The sequence below is a fragment of the Haliotis cracherodii genome, unplaced genomic scaffold (genome assembly GCF_022045235.1).
Source record: "Haliotis cracherodii isolate W230 unplaced genomic scaffold, xgHalCrac1.p SCAF_5, whole genome shotgun sequence".
NCBI classification, from domain to species: domain Eukaryota; kingdom Metazoa; phylum Mollusca; class Gastropoda; order Lepetellida; family Haliotidae; genus Haliotis; species Haliotis cracherodii.
In genome coordinates, this window is record NW_027266308.1 from 37,124,284 (window position 1) to 37,144,989 (window position 20,706).

The following is a 20,706-nucleotide window of genomic DNA, read 5'->3' on the forward strand; positions in this document are numbered from 1 at the left end:
GAGATGGGCATAGCTGCTAGAGCTGAGGGATGAGTAGAGCTGCTAGAGCTGAGAGATGAGTATAGCTGCTAGAGTTGAGAGATGGGTATAGGTGCTAGAGCTGAGAGATGGGTATAGGTGCTAGAGCTGAGAGATGGGTATAGCTGCTAGAGCTGAGAGATGGGTATAGCTGCTAGAGCTGAGAGATGAGTAGAGCTGAGAGATGGGTAGAGCTGAGAGATGAGTATAGGTGCTAGAGCTGAGAGATGAGTATAGGTGCTAGAGCTGAGAGATGGGTATAGCTGCTAGAGCTGAGAGATGGCATAGCTGCTAGAGCTGAGAGATGAGTATAGGTGCTAGAGCTGAGGGATGAGTATAGCTGCTAGAGCTGAGGGATGATTATAGCTGCTAAAGCTGAGAGATGGGTATAGCTGCTAGAGCTGAGAGATGGGTATAGGTGCTAGAGCTGAGAGATGAGTATAGGTGCTAGAGCTGAGAGATGAGTATAGCTGCTAGAGCTGAGAGATGGGTAGAGCTGCTAGAGCTGAGAGATGGGTAGAGCTGAGAGATGGGTAGAGCTGCTAGAGCTGAGAGATGGGTAGAGCTGAGAGATGGGTAGAGCTGCTAGAGCTGAGAGATGAGTATAGCTGCTAGAGCTGAGGGATGAGTATAGGTGCTAGAGCTGAGAGATGAGTATAGCTGCTAGAGCTGAGAGATGGGTAGAGCTGCTAGAGCTGAGAGATGGGTAGAGCTGCTAGAGCTGAGAGATGAGTATAGCTGCTAGAGCTGAGAGATGGGTATAGCTGCTAGAGCTGAGAGATGAGTATAGCTGCTAGAGCTGAGGGATGAGTATAGGTGCTAGAGCTGAGAGATGAGTATAGCTGCTAGAGCTGAGGGATGAGTATAGCTGCTAGAGCTGAGAGATGGGTATAGGTGCTAGAGCTGAGGGATGAGTATAGCTGCTAGAGCTGAGAGATGGGTATAGGTGCTAGAGCTGAGAGATGGCATAGCTGCTAGAGCTGAGAGATGAGTATAGCTGCTAGAGCTGAGGGATGAGTATAGCTGCTAGAGCTGAGGGATGAGTATAGCTGCTAGAGCTGAGAGATGGGTATAGATGGGTCATATATACAGGTCCCATCAAACATGACGTTGAACGTCCTCAAGTGAACTGACATCATCAAAATCCGAATAAATAGTCGCAAAATATATTTTGCGAGGGTTTTGTTTTTGGATTGCGCATTTTCCAACCTCGATGAGTGAACCTCGATCCCTGGTCGAATGTCCATCAGTTGTATCTCAGTAATTGTACCATGCGCCATATGACCCCAAAAACAATACCCTACTGTTAAAGAAGTAGGCGACACTCGGAAATAACTTAAAATTTCTAAAATTGTAAGAGAGTGAGTTGGTTTTAATGCCGCCTTGAACAGTATTCCAGTTATATCACGGCGTGACAGCTTAATGTGGGAGGAAAGCCCGAAGTGACGCAGATCTCAGACCTTTACCTCTTTGGTGAAACCCACAAGCACGGGTATGATGATGACAGACCTAGAAACATAATCGGGGTGAACCGGGATTCGAACCTACAACCATGGATTTCTTGCATGCCCAGGGGACCCAACCCTGCACGGCGAGTTGCGGCGCCTTAGACGACGACGCCTACCATGCTCCCCGCCGCCGCCCGTCCTAATTGTAAGAAATATTAGTTTATAGTAAAAGAAGATAATAATGGACGAATGAGGAACACGTTACAATCGGTAGTGAAGTATGACAGTAAATGTTATGACTGCCACCGATCTTGAAGGACGATAGGGGTAAGATGGGGAATTTCAAAGTTGACGTTTTAGGATCAGTAGTGCTTAATACCGTCACGATTTGTCAACTATTCATTCACGCGACGAGGCATACTGCGTATGAGTCTCTCAACGGCGATTTGAGTCTGTCCCACTCACCATGCAGCGCCTGGCGAAGTTCAACCAGCGTGGTCGGAGGCATATGACGTTGAGGCACACGTCTCCCTATCATGGCCCATGATCCCTATCACGTGTTAAATGGGGAAAAGGTCTGGGTTCATTGCTGGCCATGGCATTTCTATGGATGTTGTGCTGCTGTGAGCAATGACGATTCATGCACGGTGAGCACGGGCGTTGTCGTCCTGAAAGCGAGAAATATAAACGTCAACACACACGGCTTGCATGCAAAATTTAAGGGTGTTAGTATGTTGTCCCGATAGTACTGTCCAGTGACCCTTCTTTGCACAATATTGTGTGGGGCTCGCTCAGTCACAGTGATGCCATCCCACGCCATGACCGATCAAGCGCCATATCTGTCACACGGTCTCAGGTTAATGTTGGGTTGACGTTCATTTCGACGTCGCCAAATACAACCATGACTATCAAGGAAGTGCAAATTGAATCGGGTCTCATCTGAAAACATGACATGTGACCAGTGCCCGGTACCCCAGTTTCGACGTTGTGTACACCATTGACGTCTGTTGGCAACATGACGATTTGTAAGGAGTGGCTCAACACGTGGCCTTTGAGAATGGAGATGATCTAAATGTAGACGATTTCCAATCGTCGGACCCGTAACTCGTACTCCAGAAGCTTGAAGAAATTTGAAGCAGTTTCATTTGCCGTTTGAGGTCGATTTCGTAGAGGCTGGTTTCGGATCAATCCATCCTGTACTCTTCTCGTTGACCTGGGACGCCCTGAACGGGGTCGTTCATCTACATTTTGGGTTTGTTCATACCTGTTCCATAATCTGCAAATCACGGACAGTGAAACAGAGGACGTATTAGCCCTGCCCGCTGGCTTCTGTCGGGTTCCAGAGTGACAACAGCCCATACAAGCACCGCGCGTTGCAGACGTCGAATCGCTAGTTCATACTGAAACAATAAATGAAATCAAGTAAATCACAACGCCAAGCAGAATCAATGACATTGACAGAAATAATGTTACACAGAGATTAATCGACCTTTCTTGAAAGTGTCAAAATCACGAAAGACATCGAGCCACGTGTGTATCGCTACTGTGTGCGGCAAGTGCTCTAGCAAAATGTAGAATGTGTTTTGGTTCTACAGACATAAACGTGTTTTGGTTTTACAGACATAAACGCTCTTCCAGAGGACGTTTGTCAAAATGAATATTTCATGTTTGTTTGTTTGTTTATTTGTTTAACGCTGCACTCAGCAATATTACAGATATATGACGGCGGTCTGTAAATAATCGAGGCTGGACCAGACAATCCAGTGATTGACACGATGATCATCGATGCACGCAATTGGCATACTATAACATGCATCAACCAAGTCAGCGAGCCTGACCACCCGATCCCGGCATATTTCACGATCCCCTACTATTTTTGAAGAGTATATATAAGAAATAATGTGACCACATATACGTCAAAATGTGAAGGTCGATAAGAAGATAAGAGACCATGGCTAGTGCGCTGACCAAGTTTGTATACTGACATAACCTCGTGGTTCAGGTGAAGTGTTGGACCTGACTCAACCCTTGAACATGTTCCTGCATCTGGCCGCCATCCTGATTCTCACTGTGGGGTCATGCTCGGGAAATTCCGTGACGGACTTCGAAGACTGTGGTAAGTGACGTAATGGTCGGAATAACACCACGTGGGAGTCACGAACGAGCACCGTGACTCCTATCTAGACAGTGGACATAGGGTTCGCAAAAATCGTAATTTGGAAAAAAACATACATGTTTTGAACATATACTATGTTGACGTTTTATCATGAAGTGAGTAAACTATGCGGTAGGCAATCCTATAGTTTTACGTAGGAAAATTGAACATATCCGTTTTAGTCAACTCAAATCTAACGATGCATATAAATCTATAGCATTATCTATGTTTTTTGGTTGGTTGGTTTGTTGTTTAACGCCGCACTCAGCAATATTCAAGCTATATGACGGCGGTCTGAAAATAATCGAGTTGATCCACGCAATTGGGATCGATGACATGCATCAACCAAGTCAGCGAGCCTGGCGACCCGATCCCGTTAGTCGCCTTTAAAGGCAAGCATGGGTTGCTGAAGATCTATTCTACCCCGGATCTTCACGGGTCCATTATCTATGTGATTACCCTTATTCTACAAATGGCACGTATTTTCCTCTTGCAGGCTCGAGTGTTGGTGAAATCAACAACATTGACATTACTCCTTGTGACCACCCCTCCTCCCGGTGTAGAATTCCCCGGGGCACCAACGCCACTCTCGCCGTCAACTTCACCGCAAGTACGTCATGCAGGGTTACCCGAATGTACAACTCGTCATCGAAACCTTGAAACATACTTTCCTAGCTATTTATTAAATACACATATACAACTCCCTGTTTAACCTGTCATTGAACACCTTTCATACATTCTCTGTTGAAGATGGGCTGATTACCTCAGCTAAAACCTTCATATGGGGAATTGTTGACGACAATATGTACCCATTTCCGGTTCCGCTGGATGCGTGTGAGCACATGAAGTGTCCTTTACAGAGCGGAAGCCAGGCCGTCTACAACAACGTATTCTTCTTATCTGCAGTGTTACCACCGGTACGACCAAAACACACGGGTGGCCCAGTCGTCTAAGGCGCCGCGATTCGCTGTGCAGGGTTGCGTCCCTTAGGCACGATAGACATCTTTGATTGTGGGTTCGAATCCCGGTTCGCCCCGGTTCTAGGTTTGTCAGCACCATATCCGTGCTCGTGGGTTTCACCGAAGTGGTAAACGTCTGAGACCTGCATCACTTCGGGCTTTCCTCCCACATTTAGCCGACACGCCGTGATATTACTGGAATACTGTTAAAAGCGGCGTTAAACCCAACTTACTTACTCACCAATCGCTTGATGGTGATGTGTAATCTCTTAATGGTAATATGTAATCTCTTTATTGTGATGTGTGATCTTTTAATGGTAATATGTAATCTCTAAATTGTAATAGATTACTTTTTAATCCTGCACATATCAAATCCCTGTATTGACGTTTCAGATAAATGCGACGGCCAAGTTCGAGCTGGTTGATCAACTCGACAGACGAATTATCTGCTTCACTGTTCCCGTACTGCTCGCGTGGTGATGTCACCGGGTGGCCATATCATATATTTATAGTTAATAAAAATTATAAGAAGCAAACGAAATTTAATGATTTAACAGCATTGTTGACGATATGACCTATCATTATCACATGGTCACAATATATTATCACAATGAAACTTACTCGACAGGGTTTTCACCACTACATCATTACTCCAACTTGAAAAGTATGTTTAGAAGGAAAGTGTTACAGGAGTGAGCGTATCATTGATTTACGAAGCTCAATTACTATTACTATCACATAATGGAATTGTGATATCATTTTCAAAAATTCATATCCTTCCAGCTTTAAATGAATACATTACATTATATATCATAATAAATATATTACCCATTCCGTGCATGTTCTGACTCCCACATATCACATGTACGAGAATTGACTGAGAATGAGTGAATATTGTTCTACGTCAATCAGGAATGTTCCAGCCGTTTCACCCAATACTATTTGAACATTAATTTAAAAACTACAACATTTTGTCATGCCGAAACTGCGTCAGAACTTCTATCTGTCGAATCTTTACATTTTTGTTTTTTGCAAACGTCAGCTATGAAACAACGCAATACAACATACATTACATCAGAAATATATTACTGTATGCCCATCAAAGTACAAGTCAGTCTAACATGTCTATATGTTGCACTCTGAAGTATACAGCTAAATGAACCATGATATGATCAATATAAACACAGATTCAAGCTTATCGGCAGTCGTAGCAAGTACTTGAAATACTTCGCTGTGCACATCTGTCTCAGTTTCTCGTTGCACTTTTGTTATTATGTGTTTGTTGAACAATTTAACGCCGTACTCTGCAGTATTCCAGTTATATGACGGCGGTCTGTAAATAAGTAATTCTTCATATATGACAAGATGTGTTTAATCTTTGCAAGATACATTTAAAGTTCCAAATCCAGTTAACCATAACAAGATTATCATACTTACACTTCGCAAGATACATTTAAACTTTTCAAAGTCAGTAAAACTTGACAAAAAATGTTTAAACATCGCATTTACGGCACATTTGAGGCACAGCTTGAGGGGTTGGGGTTGGGGTGTGTGGGGTGTGCGTGTGGCGTGGGTGTATGTATGTGGGGATGGGTGTGTGTGAGTGTGGGGCGGCTGGGGTGGTGTGTGTGGGTGTGGGTGTGGGTGTGGGTGGTTGTATAAACTATATATTCTGGGGTAAGTAATTAAGACCCACAAAACTGTCAGGGCTTGTGAACAGAATGGAACAGAGAACACTCCTGGGACTCCGACATGAAGGAAGGGTAATGCCGGAAGTGTAAGCAGGTAGTTCTGGTTGTAAATCAACTACCTGCCCTTGTTGTTGGAGAGGAAACCGTTGTTCCCGGCTGAGCCACTGCAGTGTGAGTTGGCATAGTAGTATTGTTCGCTTGTCAATGACAATACTAAGATGTACATAAACACACCCCGTAAATGTTTGGTACATTCATTACCGTGGAAATGGAAAACAAATGTTTTAATTTGATCATACATGCAGTATATCTGTTACATAACCATCACCGATGTGAGTATAATCGTCATGGCATGTAGTTAAAAAGTAAGCAACGAGAATGGAGTTGTTTATCGTACAATAAAACAATACAGGGAGAAGAAACCACGCGGGGGGCTGCCAACTGTCTTATAAAATAAATATGACGTCATAGATTGCCTAATTAGAAACAATTACATTAAGGATTGAATAGAGTTTGGAATTGTATTTATTTCAACGTTCTTTTAGCTCCAAAAAGCATTCTTCTTTTCATGTTTAACATTGTTTCAAAGAGGATTGATAAGAAAATAAATGTCGTTCTGTGAATTTGATTTGCATCCTCAATTCCCAGGTACATTAACATCTATTATGGACATATGCATTCTTAGTATTTTTTGAAGCAAACATTAAATGAAAGTACACAAACAATTCAAACAGGTTGGCTCTTGATAAAGGTGCTCTTTGGTCCGTTACAGCAGGATATCTAAAAGAGTTTTGTCATCGGCAAGAACTTCCAAAAAGTGAACTTAAATTAAAAAAAATCCGAATTAATATTCGCAATGAATATGTTATTATGTAATGTTCGCAAGAAGGTTGTAGCGTGGGATCGTGGAACATTGCCCCTGTTTAACGCTATGTTAAGGTCTGCTGTTGAATGGAAGTCTAGTTGGCTGTCTCGATCGCGTCTCGTTCACCGGAAAGATCTTTATGCGTCGATACTGATCTGTCACGTGTCATCTACATATAACGAGAAGAGTAACTCACACGTTAAAGAGTTCCCGGCAATCGTCCGTCACCCACAATCATCTCCGGTCATCTGCTATCAGGTCACTGGTATCAGGTCAATGGTCTCTTCATCTCTGACCTAATCGAAACCACCCCACAACATGTCTTTGCATAGCATGTGGTTTTAAATCATATTGTTACATTTATGAATAGGTACAGACACAAACATCTTTACTTTTTAGAGAAATACGTCTCAGCCTAATTTTATTATGATAATGCTAATCTTTTCCAAATATATATTTTGCATTTTCCGAACTCGACGTGAAATGCAACATGTCGAATATCCATCAGTTGTACAACATCACTTGCACCAGGACCATTGTCTCCTTGACATTTATTTGAAACAATGTCAGCACATAGACGTCCAAATTTGAAGGTCACCATGACGATAAGATACCATGGCTAAGTTAGAACACCGACATTAACCTCGTGGTTCAGATGCAGTTGTGTTGGACTTGACGCATCCCTTGAATATGTTCCTGCATCTGGCGGCCATCCTGATTCTCACTGTGGGATCATGCTCGGGAGATTCCGTGACGGAGTACAAAGACTGCGGTTAGTGACGTAAATACTCTACATTTTCAGAATAACACCACGTGAGTGTCACGAACGAGCACCGTGACTCCTATCTATAAAGTGGACATAGATTGCATGAAAAGAAATCAATAAAAACATAAATTTAAAACTGATATTGAAAAAAGCTTAATGCAGACGATTTGCTAACATGCTAAGTAAAGGATATTTCTTTATTTTAAGTGTTTTGATAGGTTTTACAAATGTTATTCAATATTATCCTATTGAGTCAACTCAGTGGTATTAAAACGATATATATCAGCCTATAACAGGTTTGATTACCCTTATTGCACAGAGATAATGTCTCAGTTTCACACAAGGCAGCATTTACAACACTTAGACGTTCAGTGCAAATGGGCAGCGGATTAGTTTAATGCAGATTGGCACCCACCATTTCCTTGTTTATTTGTTGTTTAACGGCACACTTAGCAGTATTACAGGTAAGTGGCGGCAGTCTGCACACAATCGAGTCTGGATCATACAAACCAGTGATTGATATTATGAGCACCGATCCACGCCATCGGAGCACGCTGACACTTATACAACCACGTCACTAAGCCGGACCACCCAATTTATTACTTCGCCTCTTACAACCAGTATAGGATGTTTTGAACCTACACTAACCAATCTTTCCGAGGCAATATATAAGATTAATATATATGGACCTTTCTACCAAGATTTTGCTGAAAAGGCTAGTTGACGGTCTTGCCTCGATGATACTAACCGGCATTCCTACGTCCCTTATAACGACTGATAGAGTATTTACAACGTCAGAGATGTATAAGCCCTTTCCCCAACATTTAGTAAAAGTTAATAACAGCTGGCAAAAGGGCATGTATATATCATGTATGAATTATCAGTATATTGGACGTACTTTCCACTTGCAGGCTCGAGTGTTGGTGAAATCAACCGCATAGACATAACTCCTTGTAAGAGCAGCGTCAGGTGTGGCATTCCACGGGGCATCAACGCCACTCTCGCCGTCAACTTTACCGCAGGTACGTCACGTAGGCTTCCCCAAACGAACAACTTGGTATCTGAACATTCGACTAGAAACACACTTACCTGAACTCCCGATTTAATATACTAACGCTTTCCTGTTTCACTTGTTTCTCGAAAGCAATTGTAATCTGACAGCACACATATGCATTCTCTGTTAAAGCTGTCATGCAGGGTTACCCGAATGTACAACTCGTCATCGAAACCTTGAAACATACTTTCCTAGCTATTTATTAAATACACATATACAACTCCCTGTTTAACCTGTCATTGAACACCTTTCATACATTCTCTGTTGAAGATGGGCTGATTACCTCAGCTAGAACCTTCATATGGGGAATTGTTGACGACAATTTGTTCCCATATCCTGTTCCGCTGGATGCGTGTGAGCACATGAAGTGTCCTTTACAGAGCGGAAGCCAGGCCGTCTACAACAACGCATTCTTCATTTCGGAAGCATTTCCTAAGGTACAACCTACACACAATATCATTAAAATGAGATCCCTTTACCCAGTAAATGTAACGAGTAACAGTTCATATAATAAAATCTAATTTTAAAGATCGACCTTATACAAATCATTGATTCTTACAGCAACAACATAGGTTACCGTAGTTTTTTTTAGAGTTGCGTCGTATGAGGATAACAGATGTGGATTTGATTAAACTGGAACTATACTGGTGGTTGATTGGTATACCTGCTACACAGGCAGCTCTTAATACGTGTGCCCTTCTCCCGTTCTCTTCGTTTTTGCTTTAAAACTTAATTGTGATATGTAATCTTTTAATCCTTCACATAGCAAATCCATGTGTTTCAGATAAATGTGACGGCCAAGTTTCAGCTGGTTGATCAGCTCGACAGACGCATAATCTGTTTCACAGTTCCTATACAGGTCTTGTGGGGATGACCACGTGTATTTATAGTTAATACAAATCTATACGAAGCAAACGTGTTATAATGATTTAACGTGAGTGAGTGAGTGAGTGAGTGAGTGAGTTTGGTTTAACGCCGCTTTTAAAGGTATTCCAGTTATATCGCGGCGTGTCAGCTTAATGTGGGAGAAAAGCCCGAAGTGATGCAAGTCTCAGACGTTTACCACTTCGGTGAAACCCACGAGCACGGGTATGGTGCTGACAAACCTAGAAACATAATCGGGGCGAACCGGGATTCGAACCCACAATCATTTCTGGCATGCCCAAGGGACGCAACTCTGCTCAGGGAATCGCGGCGCTTTAGACGACTTGGCACCCGTGCCCCCAATGATTTAACGAGTCCTACAGAACTGTTGACGTAAAATCACGAAATGCAGCTATCATTGTCACATGGTCACAACATTATGCCGGACGGCTTGATAATGATAAAGAAGACAACCTATCTTTACTCTAAAGAATCAAGAGTGGAGACAAAGAGAGTATCATATTGTTTTTGACTTAACTCGCGTTCAATCGTAAAATTAAGAACGAAATATACTGGTTGGTAAACATACTGTGACACACATTTGAGTGTTATCTTTGGATCGCATGACCACTGTATATATTACATACATAATACCATCACCACGCGCTGCCTTCTTGAAAATGTCACAAGATCACTTTGTGAATTTACGTAACAGATTAATGTATCATTATATATCGAGGCAGTCTGGAAGTTATCAAATCCGTACCAGGTCTTGATAACAACAGCAACACGCCATGACATCAGCATGTCACATAATCAACCATGTAGGTCACTGTAACCACAGAATCCTAATTTTGTGTCGGCTCTGACGACACACCAGGTCCTTGTTTCGCGAAGCGATTATAGCAATACGACTGTTGTAACTTAACACACACTTACGACAGTCTTAGCTGCGATCGCTTTGTGAAACGGGACCCACTTACTGAAATCCACTAACAAAACACGAGGACGGTGAGGTAGCCTAGAGCATAAATCGTTCGCTCGTCACGCCCATGGCCCGAGTTCGATTCGCCAAATAGCCCAACTCACACAATCTGTAGATATACATTATAGCCCAGCATTCAGTTTGATCATGATTAGGAGACACCACAAGCACAAAAATTTGCGCCATGCGTTTGTCCTGGGTCGGATACTCGGAAGAACCCTCTGGCATTTCCTCTTAGCGGTACATTCTGCTATACGAGAGCACTTATCTTTCCCCTCACCTCACAGCACTCCCAACGGCCAATCAACAACGCAAAGTGTTACTAGTTTGTTTGTTGTTTAACGCCGCACTCACGACAGTCTGTAAATAATCGAGTCTATTCGAGACAATCCAGTGATTGACATCATGAGCATCGATCTAAGCAGTTGGTATACGATGACATGCATCAACCAAGTCAGCGAACAACACAGACAAGGTGTTAGATAAGAATGTTATTCGCGTATAACCAGTGGATAAATCCATTGTCATGTGCAGAAGCTCATTGAAACCAGTTGACCAATACACGAGCCACCACCGATCTACGTACTAGCCTACATCGAGTTTATCAGCGGAACTAGGATGAGATAAATAGCCAGTGATGTCGAGTCAGTACTGAGTCAATAGCTTCATGACCGTGACGTGAACGATAAGATTTAGTGTCATCAACACCGACGCCGTGGAATACCGGACTTCTGATCTTGTAAGATTGGGCCAACTGCAAACACACACCGTCATGAACGTACTCGCCTGCGTCGCTGTCTTTGCGACTTTGATGTTCATGGGCCAAGCGGAGCCCATCAATTTCAAGAACTGCGGTGAGAGCATGTTATTTTCTACTGTCGTCCTTTAACGCGAAAGGACGCGTAATTTTAACAGGGCGTGACAAGATACCTTAGCCCAAGGCACATTTGCGAATAATGAGAGCTCATAATGTATTTGCACAAAGCGATCTCAACGCTTCAACTGTCGCAGCTCCCAAAAGTTTTACTCGATGCGAAATCGTAGCTAAGTACTTATCCACTTTTACTTTTCGACATCTGCAGGTCGCTAAAAAACCAATTGTAGATACTAGAGTCAAAAGTTTCCAAAGTCAGCCAGGAGTAGTTCTGAGAAAAAAGTGAAAACGTAAAAAGTCCTTTCCGTCCATATTCTCAGAAAATAAGTCAAATATCAAATGTCTAAAAGAAACAATAAAAGGCTTGAAAATGATGATGCCAAATTTGGCTTTGTTTTTTGTGTGTGTTTTTTTGGTATGGTAGAAAACAAAATCTACTAACTTAAAAGAGGCCAAAGTAGGACTATGCATGTTTATGTTTAATACCATATAATAATGTTCAATAACAGTGTTATTTTTTACCGAAAAGGGTTTTATGGGGTTCGTCAATAATATCATGACAACAGTATGTGTACCATGTACAGATTAGCCTTATTATAATGTGTCTAAGTGACAGAAATACACAATCCTATGCACAAACACTACAAGTAAATTTATTTCAGACATTATGATAACTTTGTGTAAATGAATACAATGGAAAATAATATACTCTGTCCATACCTTTGACTTTGGCCCTAATGGAATTGTACCTTGGCCCTTTTTTCAAAATTTTAGTTAACTATAAACTTGAAAGTCGGAACAGTACTATAAATTTATAGGACGTAGAGCCATGTCCAAGCTTTTAAAATATGACACTAAAGGTTGAAACGTCCAATAATGACTTTGGCACCTTTTGACTGTGGTAACTGTAATTATTATTAGAGACCGGGACCCCGTTCCACAAAGCGATCGTAGCACTAAGTCGACTATAATCTGATACTTTAACATAGTCTCAAGTATAGCAGTAGTAGGGGCGGTCGGGTAGCCTAGTGGTTAAAGCGTTCGATCGTCACGCCGAAGACCCGGGTTCGAATCCCGACATGGGTACAATGTGTGAAGCCCATTTCTGGTGTCCCCCGCCGTGATATTGCTGGAATATTGCTAAAAGCGGCGTAAAACCAAACTCACTCTCACTCACTACAGCGGTATTGGCGCTACTATCGCCTTGAGGAACGGGCCACAAAATATGTCATAAAGTAACAACGGAGTTATACAAAGCTACGATTTAGCAGATTTTACAACAGTCGAATCACAAGAATCGCTATGTACAAGTCGGTCCATTCAGAGCGTCACATCAAAGCTAATAATGTACTTATCTTTATTTAGTGATTGTAGAAAAAAACATGAAGAAAATGAACACATTGCGTCATATTCACGCGGGCAATACAGCCATATTTTCCTACTGCGACCTTTCTGTACTTAACACTACAGTACACCGTGAACTGATATGGGACAGTCGAGGGGCACCTGACCTGTGACCCCAAGTAGATGCAGCTGATATCACTTATTATTATCACATTGTTTGTGTAGATCGCAAATGCGTGCCAGCTATTTATGTCATATCTGCATTTAGTATACTGAACCGCAAAAGAAACCCACCCAAAGTAAAATTGCATGAAAAGTAGTCATTTCAATATCTCGGTAATTTTTCTCAAAGTTTCTAAAATTTAACATTACCTTAATTTGATGATAAAAAAACAAAGCAGGTGACAATAAAACCGATCGCCCAAACGCATCACGGCAACGGCCATGGTAACCCGTTACACGTGAGTTATGTGCAAATTGAAATGCACATGCGTTCCCCCATTTCTTGCCCTATAAAAATCCACCCAGATTGGATAACATTCATTCGTTATTGAATTGCTACCACATGCCAAGATTGACAAGAAATCAGCGACACCAAGCCCTGGACAAACCGCCCGGCAAGTAGACAATGCATTTCAAGTCCACGCAAGGACCATATACAGGCTCCAGCAACGGTACCAGACCACCAACACTACATATGACGACCACGTAGTGGAAGACCAAGGGTCACCACCCGACGACAGGATCGTCAGATTGTGCGACAGCATCTTCAAGATTGCTTTGTAAATGCTGCGGAAACTGCTCGACAGACCATGGGGACACACCAGCGACACATCAGTGCAGACACCGTGCGTCGACGATTGACGAGCAGACACCTCCACTGTCACAGGTCACACCGAGGACTCATTCTGACACCACGTCATCGCCGGGTCCGTCTTCAGTGGGCAACACAGCACCATCATTGGCGCCACCAGCAGTTGAGAAGAGTCCTCTTCTCAGACGAGAGCCGTTACTGTATCTCAACAGTAGATGGCAGAGAGAGACAGAGACAGAGACTGGCGAAGCCTTGGGGAACGTTGTTCGAATGCTTGTGTTGTTGATAGAGACTCGTGGGGTGATCCGAGCAACATGTTGTGGTTTGGAATTGGTCATGCAGGGTCGGCCCTGTGGTCTTCCAGAAAATCGGTCACAGCAGTTCGGTACATTGATCAAGTCTTGAGACCACACGCCATACCTCATTTGGACACGCCACCGCAACCACGAGTTTCAGCATGATAACGCCCGTGCCCACACTGCGAGAGCAACAAGAGACTTCCTCCAGCAGAATGGGATCAGAACCATGCAGTGGCCTGCCCTCAGTCCCGATTTAAATCCCATTGAGCACCTGTGGGACGAGATTCAAAGACGGCTGAATGACGGCCGACCAAGGCCGACAACTGCAGCTGAACTGTGACAGGCGTTCCTCAGAGTGTGGGCTTAAGTGCCTATGGCCTTCATCAACCGCCTCATCCATTCCATGTATCGACGTTGCACGGCAGTCATCGATGCACATGGTGGACACACGAGATACTGATTTGTGATGCCATTTTTCTCAGAGACTAGTGTTGTGTTTCACTTTAAGAACATTTGACACTTTAATTTCAACCTTGATGATCAGTTTTGCCAAGTTTCATCTTTTTTATATGTCTCACAGGATGTTTACAGTGTTTGGACAAATAAGGTTTCTCATATATCTATCCATGGTGACGTTTCTTTTGCGGTTCAGTATATTAGGTAATGAATGTTTTTTATTCATAATCGTCTATTCATTTGTAATGGAATACCCCGTGAACCTCCGTGTTAGAACTACCCTTCAGCAACCCATGCTTGTCGTATTACTAACGGGATCGGGTGGCCAGGCTCGCTGACTTGGTTGATGGTTGGTCATCGTATCCCAATTACGTGACCCGTAATGGGACGTCCTCAGATCTTTGTTTTGAGGTAGAGCGTAGGGCTGGGATGAGTAATTAGGGTACCCGGGTCGGGTGGGTACTGAGTAGGACCCGGGTACCCACAGGACTTCCCGGACCCGTGGTTACTCACGTGATATATTGTTCAATGACAAATATGATCTAGAACTCTATGGTTACACTACAAGTCACTAATGTTCACATTTCTTTCTGACTGTGCACCCATTCCTTCTGTTTTTTCATATGGTTGAATAAAGATATAACTTAATTCAACTTCAGTGTATGAATGACCAGATTGTTTAATACATGTATCTAAATACCCAAGGAAAACTCTGAATACCCACTGGGAATGATAACACTCAATGGCTCAGTAAGATGTGTGGAACCCTGTAGGGCTGGGACGGGTAACTCGGGTACCCAGGTCGGGTGGGTACTGAGTAGGACCCGGGTACCCATGGGACTACCCAGTATCGGGGTTAGTCACTTGATATATTGTTTAGTGACAAAAATTATCTAGAATGCTATATTTGCACTAATGTCACTAATGTTTGCATTTCTTTCTGACTATGCACCCATTCCTTCTGATTTTTTATATGGTTGAATAAAGATATAACTTAATTCAACTTCAGTGTATGAATGACCAGATTGTTTTTGCCAGGGCTATGCTAAAAATGTTCCCAATCGGACATTTTGAGACATCTCCTGAGACCTACAGTGGGTACCCGGGTAGGGTCGGGTAATAGGGGGGTGGGTACCCAGTAAATGTGGACTCGTCCCAGCCCTACTAGAGAGAACTATGATCTGATTTAATGAGATTAGTACAAGCAACCACTCCAACGTAAGAATCAGTTTCACAGACATTCACAAGGACATTTAATATAGGATAGGATAGGATAGAACTACAATATTGTTCATTAATAAATTTGGTTAAGATCTATAATAACATAACGATCCATGTATGTAAATCTAAGTTTCACATCATGTTTACAGTATCACATGTTTCTGATTCCAGATGCCAATGGTACTGTGACGTCAATGGACGTCACCCCTTGTCCCGTGCAACCGTGCGCCTTTCATAAGGGCGACGATGCCAAGGTCAAAATCTGTTTCACGTCACGTGAGTAATTTTCTTTAATTGTAACATTATTCTTCTATTAGATATTATTAGTATTTGGTGGTGTTACTAAGTTACGTTGTATTCTAGAAGTGGCGTAATGTTTTCATGAAACAAGGGGCGGTCGGGTAGCCTAGTGGTTAAAGCGTTCGCTCGTCACGCCGAAGACCTGCTATCTGCAACAAGGAACATGTGATGTTATTCAAAGCTGTACATGGACACATGATTGTGAAGGCTTTCAAAACTGAATCTGGTACAGAAGAAACATTGACAGGGTAGATGTCTGTATCAGAAATTCAGATTCATCCAGAAAAACAATCAAAGGGAATGCAATGAATACTGTTATATGGCAGTGTATCTTACTGTTTAACAATGGAAGTTACTTTATTAAGTGGAGGGTCAGGTAGCCTAGTGGTTACAGCGTTTGCTCTTCACACCAAAGACCTGGGTTCGATTCCTGACATGGGTACAATGTGTGAAGCCCATTTCTGGTGTCCCCCGCCGTGATATTGCTGGAATATTGCTAAAAGCAGCGTATAACCTCACTCATTCACTCATGAAACAACCGATAAGTGATGGTACTTTGTTTGAGACGTAATATTTATTAACTATTCAGTCATCGCTTCGTTATTTCTATTATATGAAGTGAGAAGCCTCATCTAACGGTGGTGTGCCTATGTATATTTGAATACATCATACCAGTATCAGCTTGACAAACACAATTTTTAAATTATGTAAACCTGAAAAAATAACGTTTTCAGCTGCGTCGTCCAATAACTTGACAGCCGAGATTGACGGGATCGTGGCAGGGATCCCAGTTAAATTCCCCATGCCTAACCCTGACGGCTGTAACCAGTCAGGTATCGGGTGCCCCGTCTCCCAGGGCCAGACCTACTGCTACACCAACAACTTGGCAGTGCTGCCGTCATACCCCACGGTAACTGAGGATACTCCTCACATCATCTTTCATACCTTTATATACCCAGTTATATAAAACGTATATATACATAAAATAAATATACACTCCTATCCACGGGAATAGAACGCCTTACTACCCTTCTATCCACGGTTATGGGGGCGCATTACTACCCTTCTATTTCCGGGTATAGAATTCATTATTACGGTCCTATCCACGGATAAGGAACGCATAACTACCCTCCTTTTGACGGGTATAGAACGCATTGCTACCCAACGTATGACACATATTGTTCCAGATCCGGCTTGTGGTTAAATGGTCACTTTCTGGGGACAACAAGATCCCTCTATTCTGCGTTCTCTTCCCCGTGGAGATAGATGATGCTGAGAGGGCGGGCCCTCTGTCCGTCGGGGACACACCCACAGAGGAAGAGGTTGACACGTTCAGTCGTGACGACGGAAGTACTAAGTGACTATTCCACCTGCAGCTACAGTCCTGGTTCATCCGCATCACCATGGTGACGACGCAGCATCACTGTCCTCGGGAGCCTCACACGGGAGCATCTTCCCGAGGCAAGGGAGTTAACTGACTGTAAAGGTCTAGTTTCTACGTCAGTTAACTCCCTTGCCTCGGGAAGATGCTGCGTTAGTAGCTCAGACGGACATTGTGTCAGCGTTATGGGTTTTGTAGATCGATGCTCTCGGTTCCATTTCATGATGTTTTTGTGTTAACCTGACAAGTTTGGAATGTATTTGTTTGTGTATGTGATGTTCTACGAGGCAAGGGAGTTAACTGACTGCAAAAGTCTAGTTTCCACGTCAGTTAACTCCCTTGCCTCGGGAAAATGCTGCGATAGTAGCTCAGAAGGACATTGTGTCAGCGTTATGGGTTTTGTAGATCGATGCTCTCGGTTCCATTTCATGATGTTTTTGTGTTAACCTGACAAGTTTGGAATGTATTTGTTTGTGTATGTGATGTTCTACGAGGCAAGGGAGTTAACTGACTGCAAAAGTCTAGTTTCCACGTCAGTTAACTTCCTTGCCTCGGGAAGATGCTGCGTTAGTAGCTCAGAAGGACATTGTGTCAGCGTTATGGGTTTTGTAGATCGAAGCTCTCGGTTCCATTTCATGATGTTTTTGTGTTAACCTGACAAGTTTGGAATGTATTTGTTTGTGTATGTGATGTTCTACGAGGCAAGGGAGTTAACTGACTGCAAAAGTCTAGTTTCCACGTCAGTTAACTTCCTTGCCTCGGGAAGATGCTGCGTTAGTAGATCAGAAGGACATTGTGTCAGCGTTATGGGTTTTGTAGATCGATGCTTTCGGTTCCATTTCATGATGTATTTGTGTTAACCTGACAAGTTTGGAATGCATTTTTTTGTGTATGTGATGTTCTTAATGGATGTGTATAATCATGTGTGAGAACCTATCCATCGGGTGGTCAGGCTCGCTGACTTGGTTGATGCATGTCATCGATCCCAATTGGTTGATGCATGTCATCGATCCCGATGCTCATGATATTAATCACTGGATTGTCTGGTCCAGACTCGAGTATTTACAGACCGGCGTCATATAGCTTGAATTTTGCTGAGTGCGGCGTTCAACAACAAACCAACCAACCTTATTGTGTGTTGTAGGTGCGACTGGACGAAACGTCCGTCAAAGGCAAAACTTTCCGTTACATTAAAAACGAAAGAAACCCAAATTAAATTATCTGAGCTCCACACAAATATAAGACGCGTGTAGCATGGTCACAATTCAAATCACGGAAGGGAGATTTTGAACATCCATGGGGAAGTAATGTAATGGTGGTCAATCAGTTAGTCCAGTCACATGTACTCTTCATTTGGTTCGTGGCCACCATTGATAATATAGATGTATTCCCGGCTGGCTAAAACTTGCGTTTGTATTCAAGTTAACGCCGATGAACGCCGCCTATATCATGTACATAATCAAAAAGTCATATAAGACGTTAGCCTGTTTCCCAGACTCAAGAAAATAAATGAGAAAAGGAGTCCAACTCAAGTCTAGAATGATTTGGCAAGTCTAGATTGTCTCAGTTCCAGGAAATTAAGGATGGTTCAGGGCTCCATTTGGATATTTTTTATTTTATAGATATATATTTTTAAATAAGATAACTTTATTTCTGGGACTAAATGTGATTCTTATAAGATTTCTGTATACTCCCTGCTATGATCTAACTAAACTAACGGGAAGACTTAAGTATACACTTGAAACTTGGATTTGACACAAAAAATTCAAACGTTATCACAACATTACTCGGTCGAAGAGGCGACTAACGGGATCGGTTGGTCAGGCTCGTTGACTTGGTTGACGACTCAATTATTTACAGACCACCGTCATATAGCTGGAATATTGCTGAGAGTGGCGTCAAGCAACAAACGAACAAACAAACTACCGTATTTCCTCTATTAGACGCCGGGCCTCAAATAGAAGCCGGGTCAATTGTTCAGTGCAAAAAATAGAAGCCGGGCCTCTAATAGACGCCGGGTCGATCAGTTGATACAATTAATGATCGCTTTCATAGTGAAATAGGGGTATTAATAGAAGCCGGGCCTCCAATAGACGCCGGGTCAAAGGCCACTGCAAACTAAAGGTCCATTATTGCATATGATACCCGTATCAAATACATCACCATCGAATAACCATTTTTTGTTTGTTTCATTTTTAGCCAACATCAATCAGTTTACCTATGCTTGGAGACTGAGCATTCGCCTCCAATGATTTTTATGTTTACTATGTATATATATTTGAAATAAACAATTACCGTTGTGACAAAATGAGAGTGTGGTTTATCTATTTTATATACACCACAATTAAGATTAGTTTTCATCACGTGGCTTATAGTTTTTTAAATGACTCGGAGATATGTTATCTCTAGGTGCTCTGGGACTCAACCATGTCAACATCATGACATACTCCATTAATGTCGTGCAATACGCATACGTGTAACATTAATTTCAGGAATATTGCTAAAAGCGGCGTAAAAACATACTCACTCACTCACGTGTAACATTGTGGGCCTCGGACTTGGAAGTTCTATTCCACTAATCAAAGCTGTGGACATAGTTGGTCAAGTTTCCCCTCGGGTCCACTGGTCGTAGGGTCGAATCCAAGATCCAGTGTGCATTAGTCTTTAAGCATCATATACACGTGCTCTTTGGTGATACACGTCTACGAGACCCGTGGAGATCCGGGGTAGAACCCATGCTTGCCGTCAAAGGCGACTAACGGGATCGGGTGGTCAGGCTCGCTGACTTGGTTGATGCATGTCATCATATCTCAATTGCGTGGATCGATGCTCTTGATGTAAATCACTGGATTGTCTGGTCCAGACTCGATTATTTCCTTACCGCCGCCATATAGCTGTAATATTGCTGAATGCGGCGTTAAACAACAAACAAACAAAACAAACAAACACATCTACGACCTGTGTGGGTTTTCCTCCGACATCAAGCTGACACGCCATGAATTAATTGAAAAAAACTGTTCAGAGAGGCTTTAAACACGACAGACTCACTCACTCACTCACTCACTCACTCGTGTCAGAGTTTCCAAGTAGACATTTTGTGTTTTAGATTATAATCAAGTTCAAAATGAATGCCATTTAATTCGTGCTTTAAATTATTTTTTTTCATTACACATGGGTAGTCCATATGCATATATATCCATTTCAAGATCGGA

General features: G+C 42.6%; 3 protein-coding genes across 3 annotated transcripts; all 3 read left to right on the plus strand.

The window, feature by feature from the left end:
- The first annotated feature begins 3,402 nt into the window (after positions 1 to 3,402).
- LOC139444067 (NPC intracellular cholesterol transporter 2-like) lies at positions 3,403 to 5,107 on the plus strand. The gene is made up of 4 exons (XM_071224972.1): positions 3,403 to 3,582; positions 4,118 to 4,231; positions 4,372 to 4,538; positions 4,974 to 5,107. The coding sequence occupies exons 1-4, from the start codon at positions 3,501 to 3,503 to the stop codon at positions 5,058 to 5,060; spliced, it is 450 nt and encodes a 149-aa protein (XP_071081073.1). The 5' UTR covers positions 3,403 to 3,500; the 3' UTR covers positions 5,061 to 5,107.
- A 2,665-nt stretch (positions 5,108 to 7,772) lies between these two features.
- LOC139444219 (NPC intracellular cholesterol transporter 2-like) lies at positions 7,773 to 9,830 on the plus strand. The gene is made up of 4 exons (XM_071225140.1): positions 7,773 to 7,908; positions 8,814 to 8,924; positions 9,227 to 9,393; positions 9,741 to 9,830. The coding sequence occupies exons 1-4, from the start codon at positions 7,827 to 7,829 to the stop codon at positions 9,828 to 9,830; spliced, it is 450 nt and encodes a 149-aa protein (XP_071081241.1). The 5' UTR covers positions 7,773 to 7,826.
- A 1,615-nt stretch (positions 9,831 to 11,445) lies between these two features.
- Positions 11,446 to 18,480, plus strand: LOC139443389 (NPC intracellular cholesterol transporter 2-like). The gene is made up of 4 exons (XM_071224378.1): positions 11,446 to 11,659; positions 15,985 to 16,089; positions 16,848 to 17,023; positions 17,301 to 18,480. Exons 1-4 carry the CDS (start codon positions 11,578 to 11,580, stop codon positions 17,472 to 17,474), a joined length of 537 nt encoding a protein of 178 aa, XP_071080479.1. The 5' UTR covers positions 11,446 to 11,577; the 3' UTR covers positions 17,475 to 18,480.
- Positions 18,481 to 20,706: the final 2,226 nt, after the last annotated feature.

Coding starts and splice junctions, on each gene's coding strand:
- LOC139443389 (XM_071224378.1), top strand. CDS start 11,578: ATGAACGTACTCGCCTGCGTCGCTGTCTTTGCGACTTTGATGTTCATG. Junction 11,660..15,984: donor CATCAATTTCAAGAACTGCG/GTGAGAGCATGT, acceptor TTCTGATTCCAG/ATGCCAATGGTACTGTGACG. Junction 16,090..16,847: donor CAAAATCTGTTTCACGTCAC/GTGAGTAATTTT, acceptor TAACGTTTTCAG/CTGCGTCGTCCAATAACTTG.
- LOC139444219 (XM_071225140.1), top strand. CDS start 7,827: ATGTTCCTGCATCTGGCGGCCATCCTGATTCTCACTGTGGGATCATGC. Junction 7,909..8,813: donor GACGGAGTACAAAGACTGCG/GTTAGTGACGTA, acceptor TTCCACTTGCAG/GCTCGAGTGTTGGTGAAATC. Junction 9,394..9,740: donor TTTCGGAAGCATTTCCTAAG/GTACAACCTACA, acceptor CATGTGTTTCAG/ATAAATGTGACGGCCAAGTT.
- LOC139444067 (XM_071224972.1), top strand. CDS start 3,501: ATGTTCCTGCATCTGGCCGCCATCCTGATTCTCACTGTGGGGTCATGC. Junction 3,583..4,117: donor GACGGACTTCGAAGACTGTG/GTAAGTGACGTA, acceptor TTCCTCTTGCAG/GCTCGAGTGTTGGTGAAATC. Junction 4,539..4,973: donor TATCTGCAGTGTTACCACCG/GTACGACCAAAA, acceptor TTGACGTTTCAG/ATAAATGCGACGGCCAAGTT.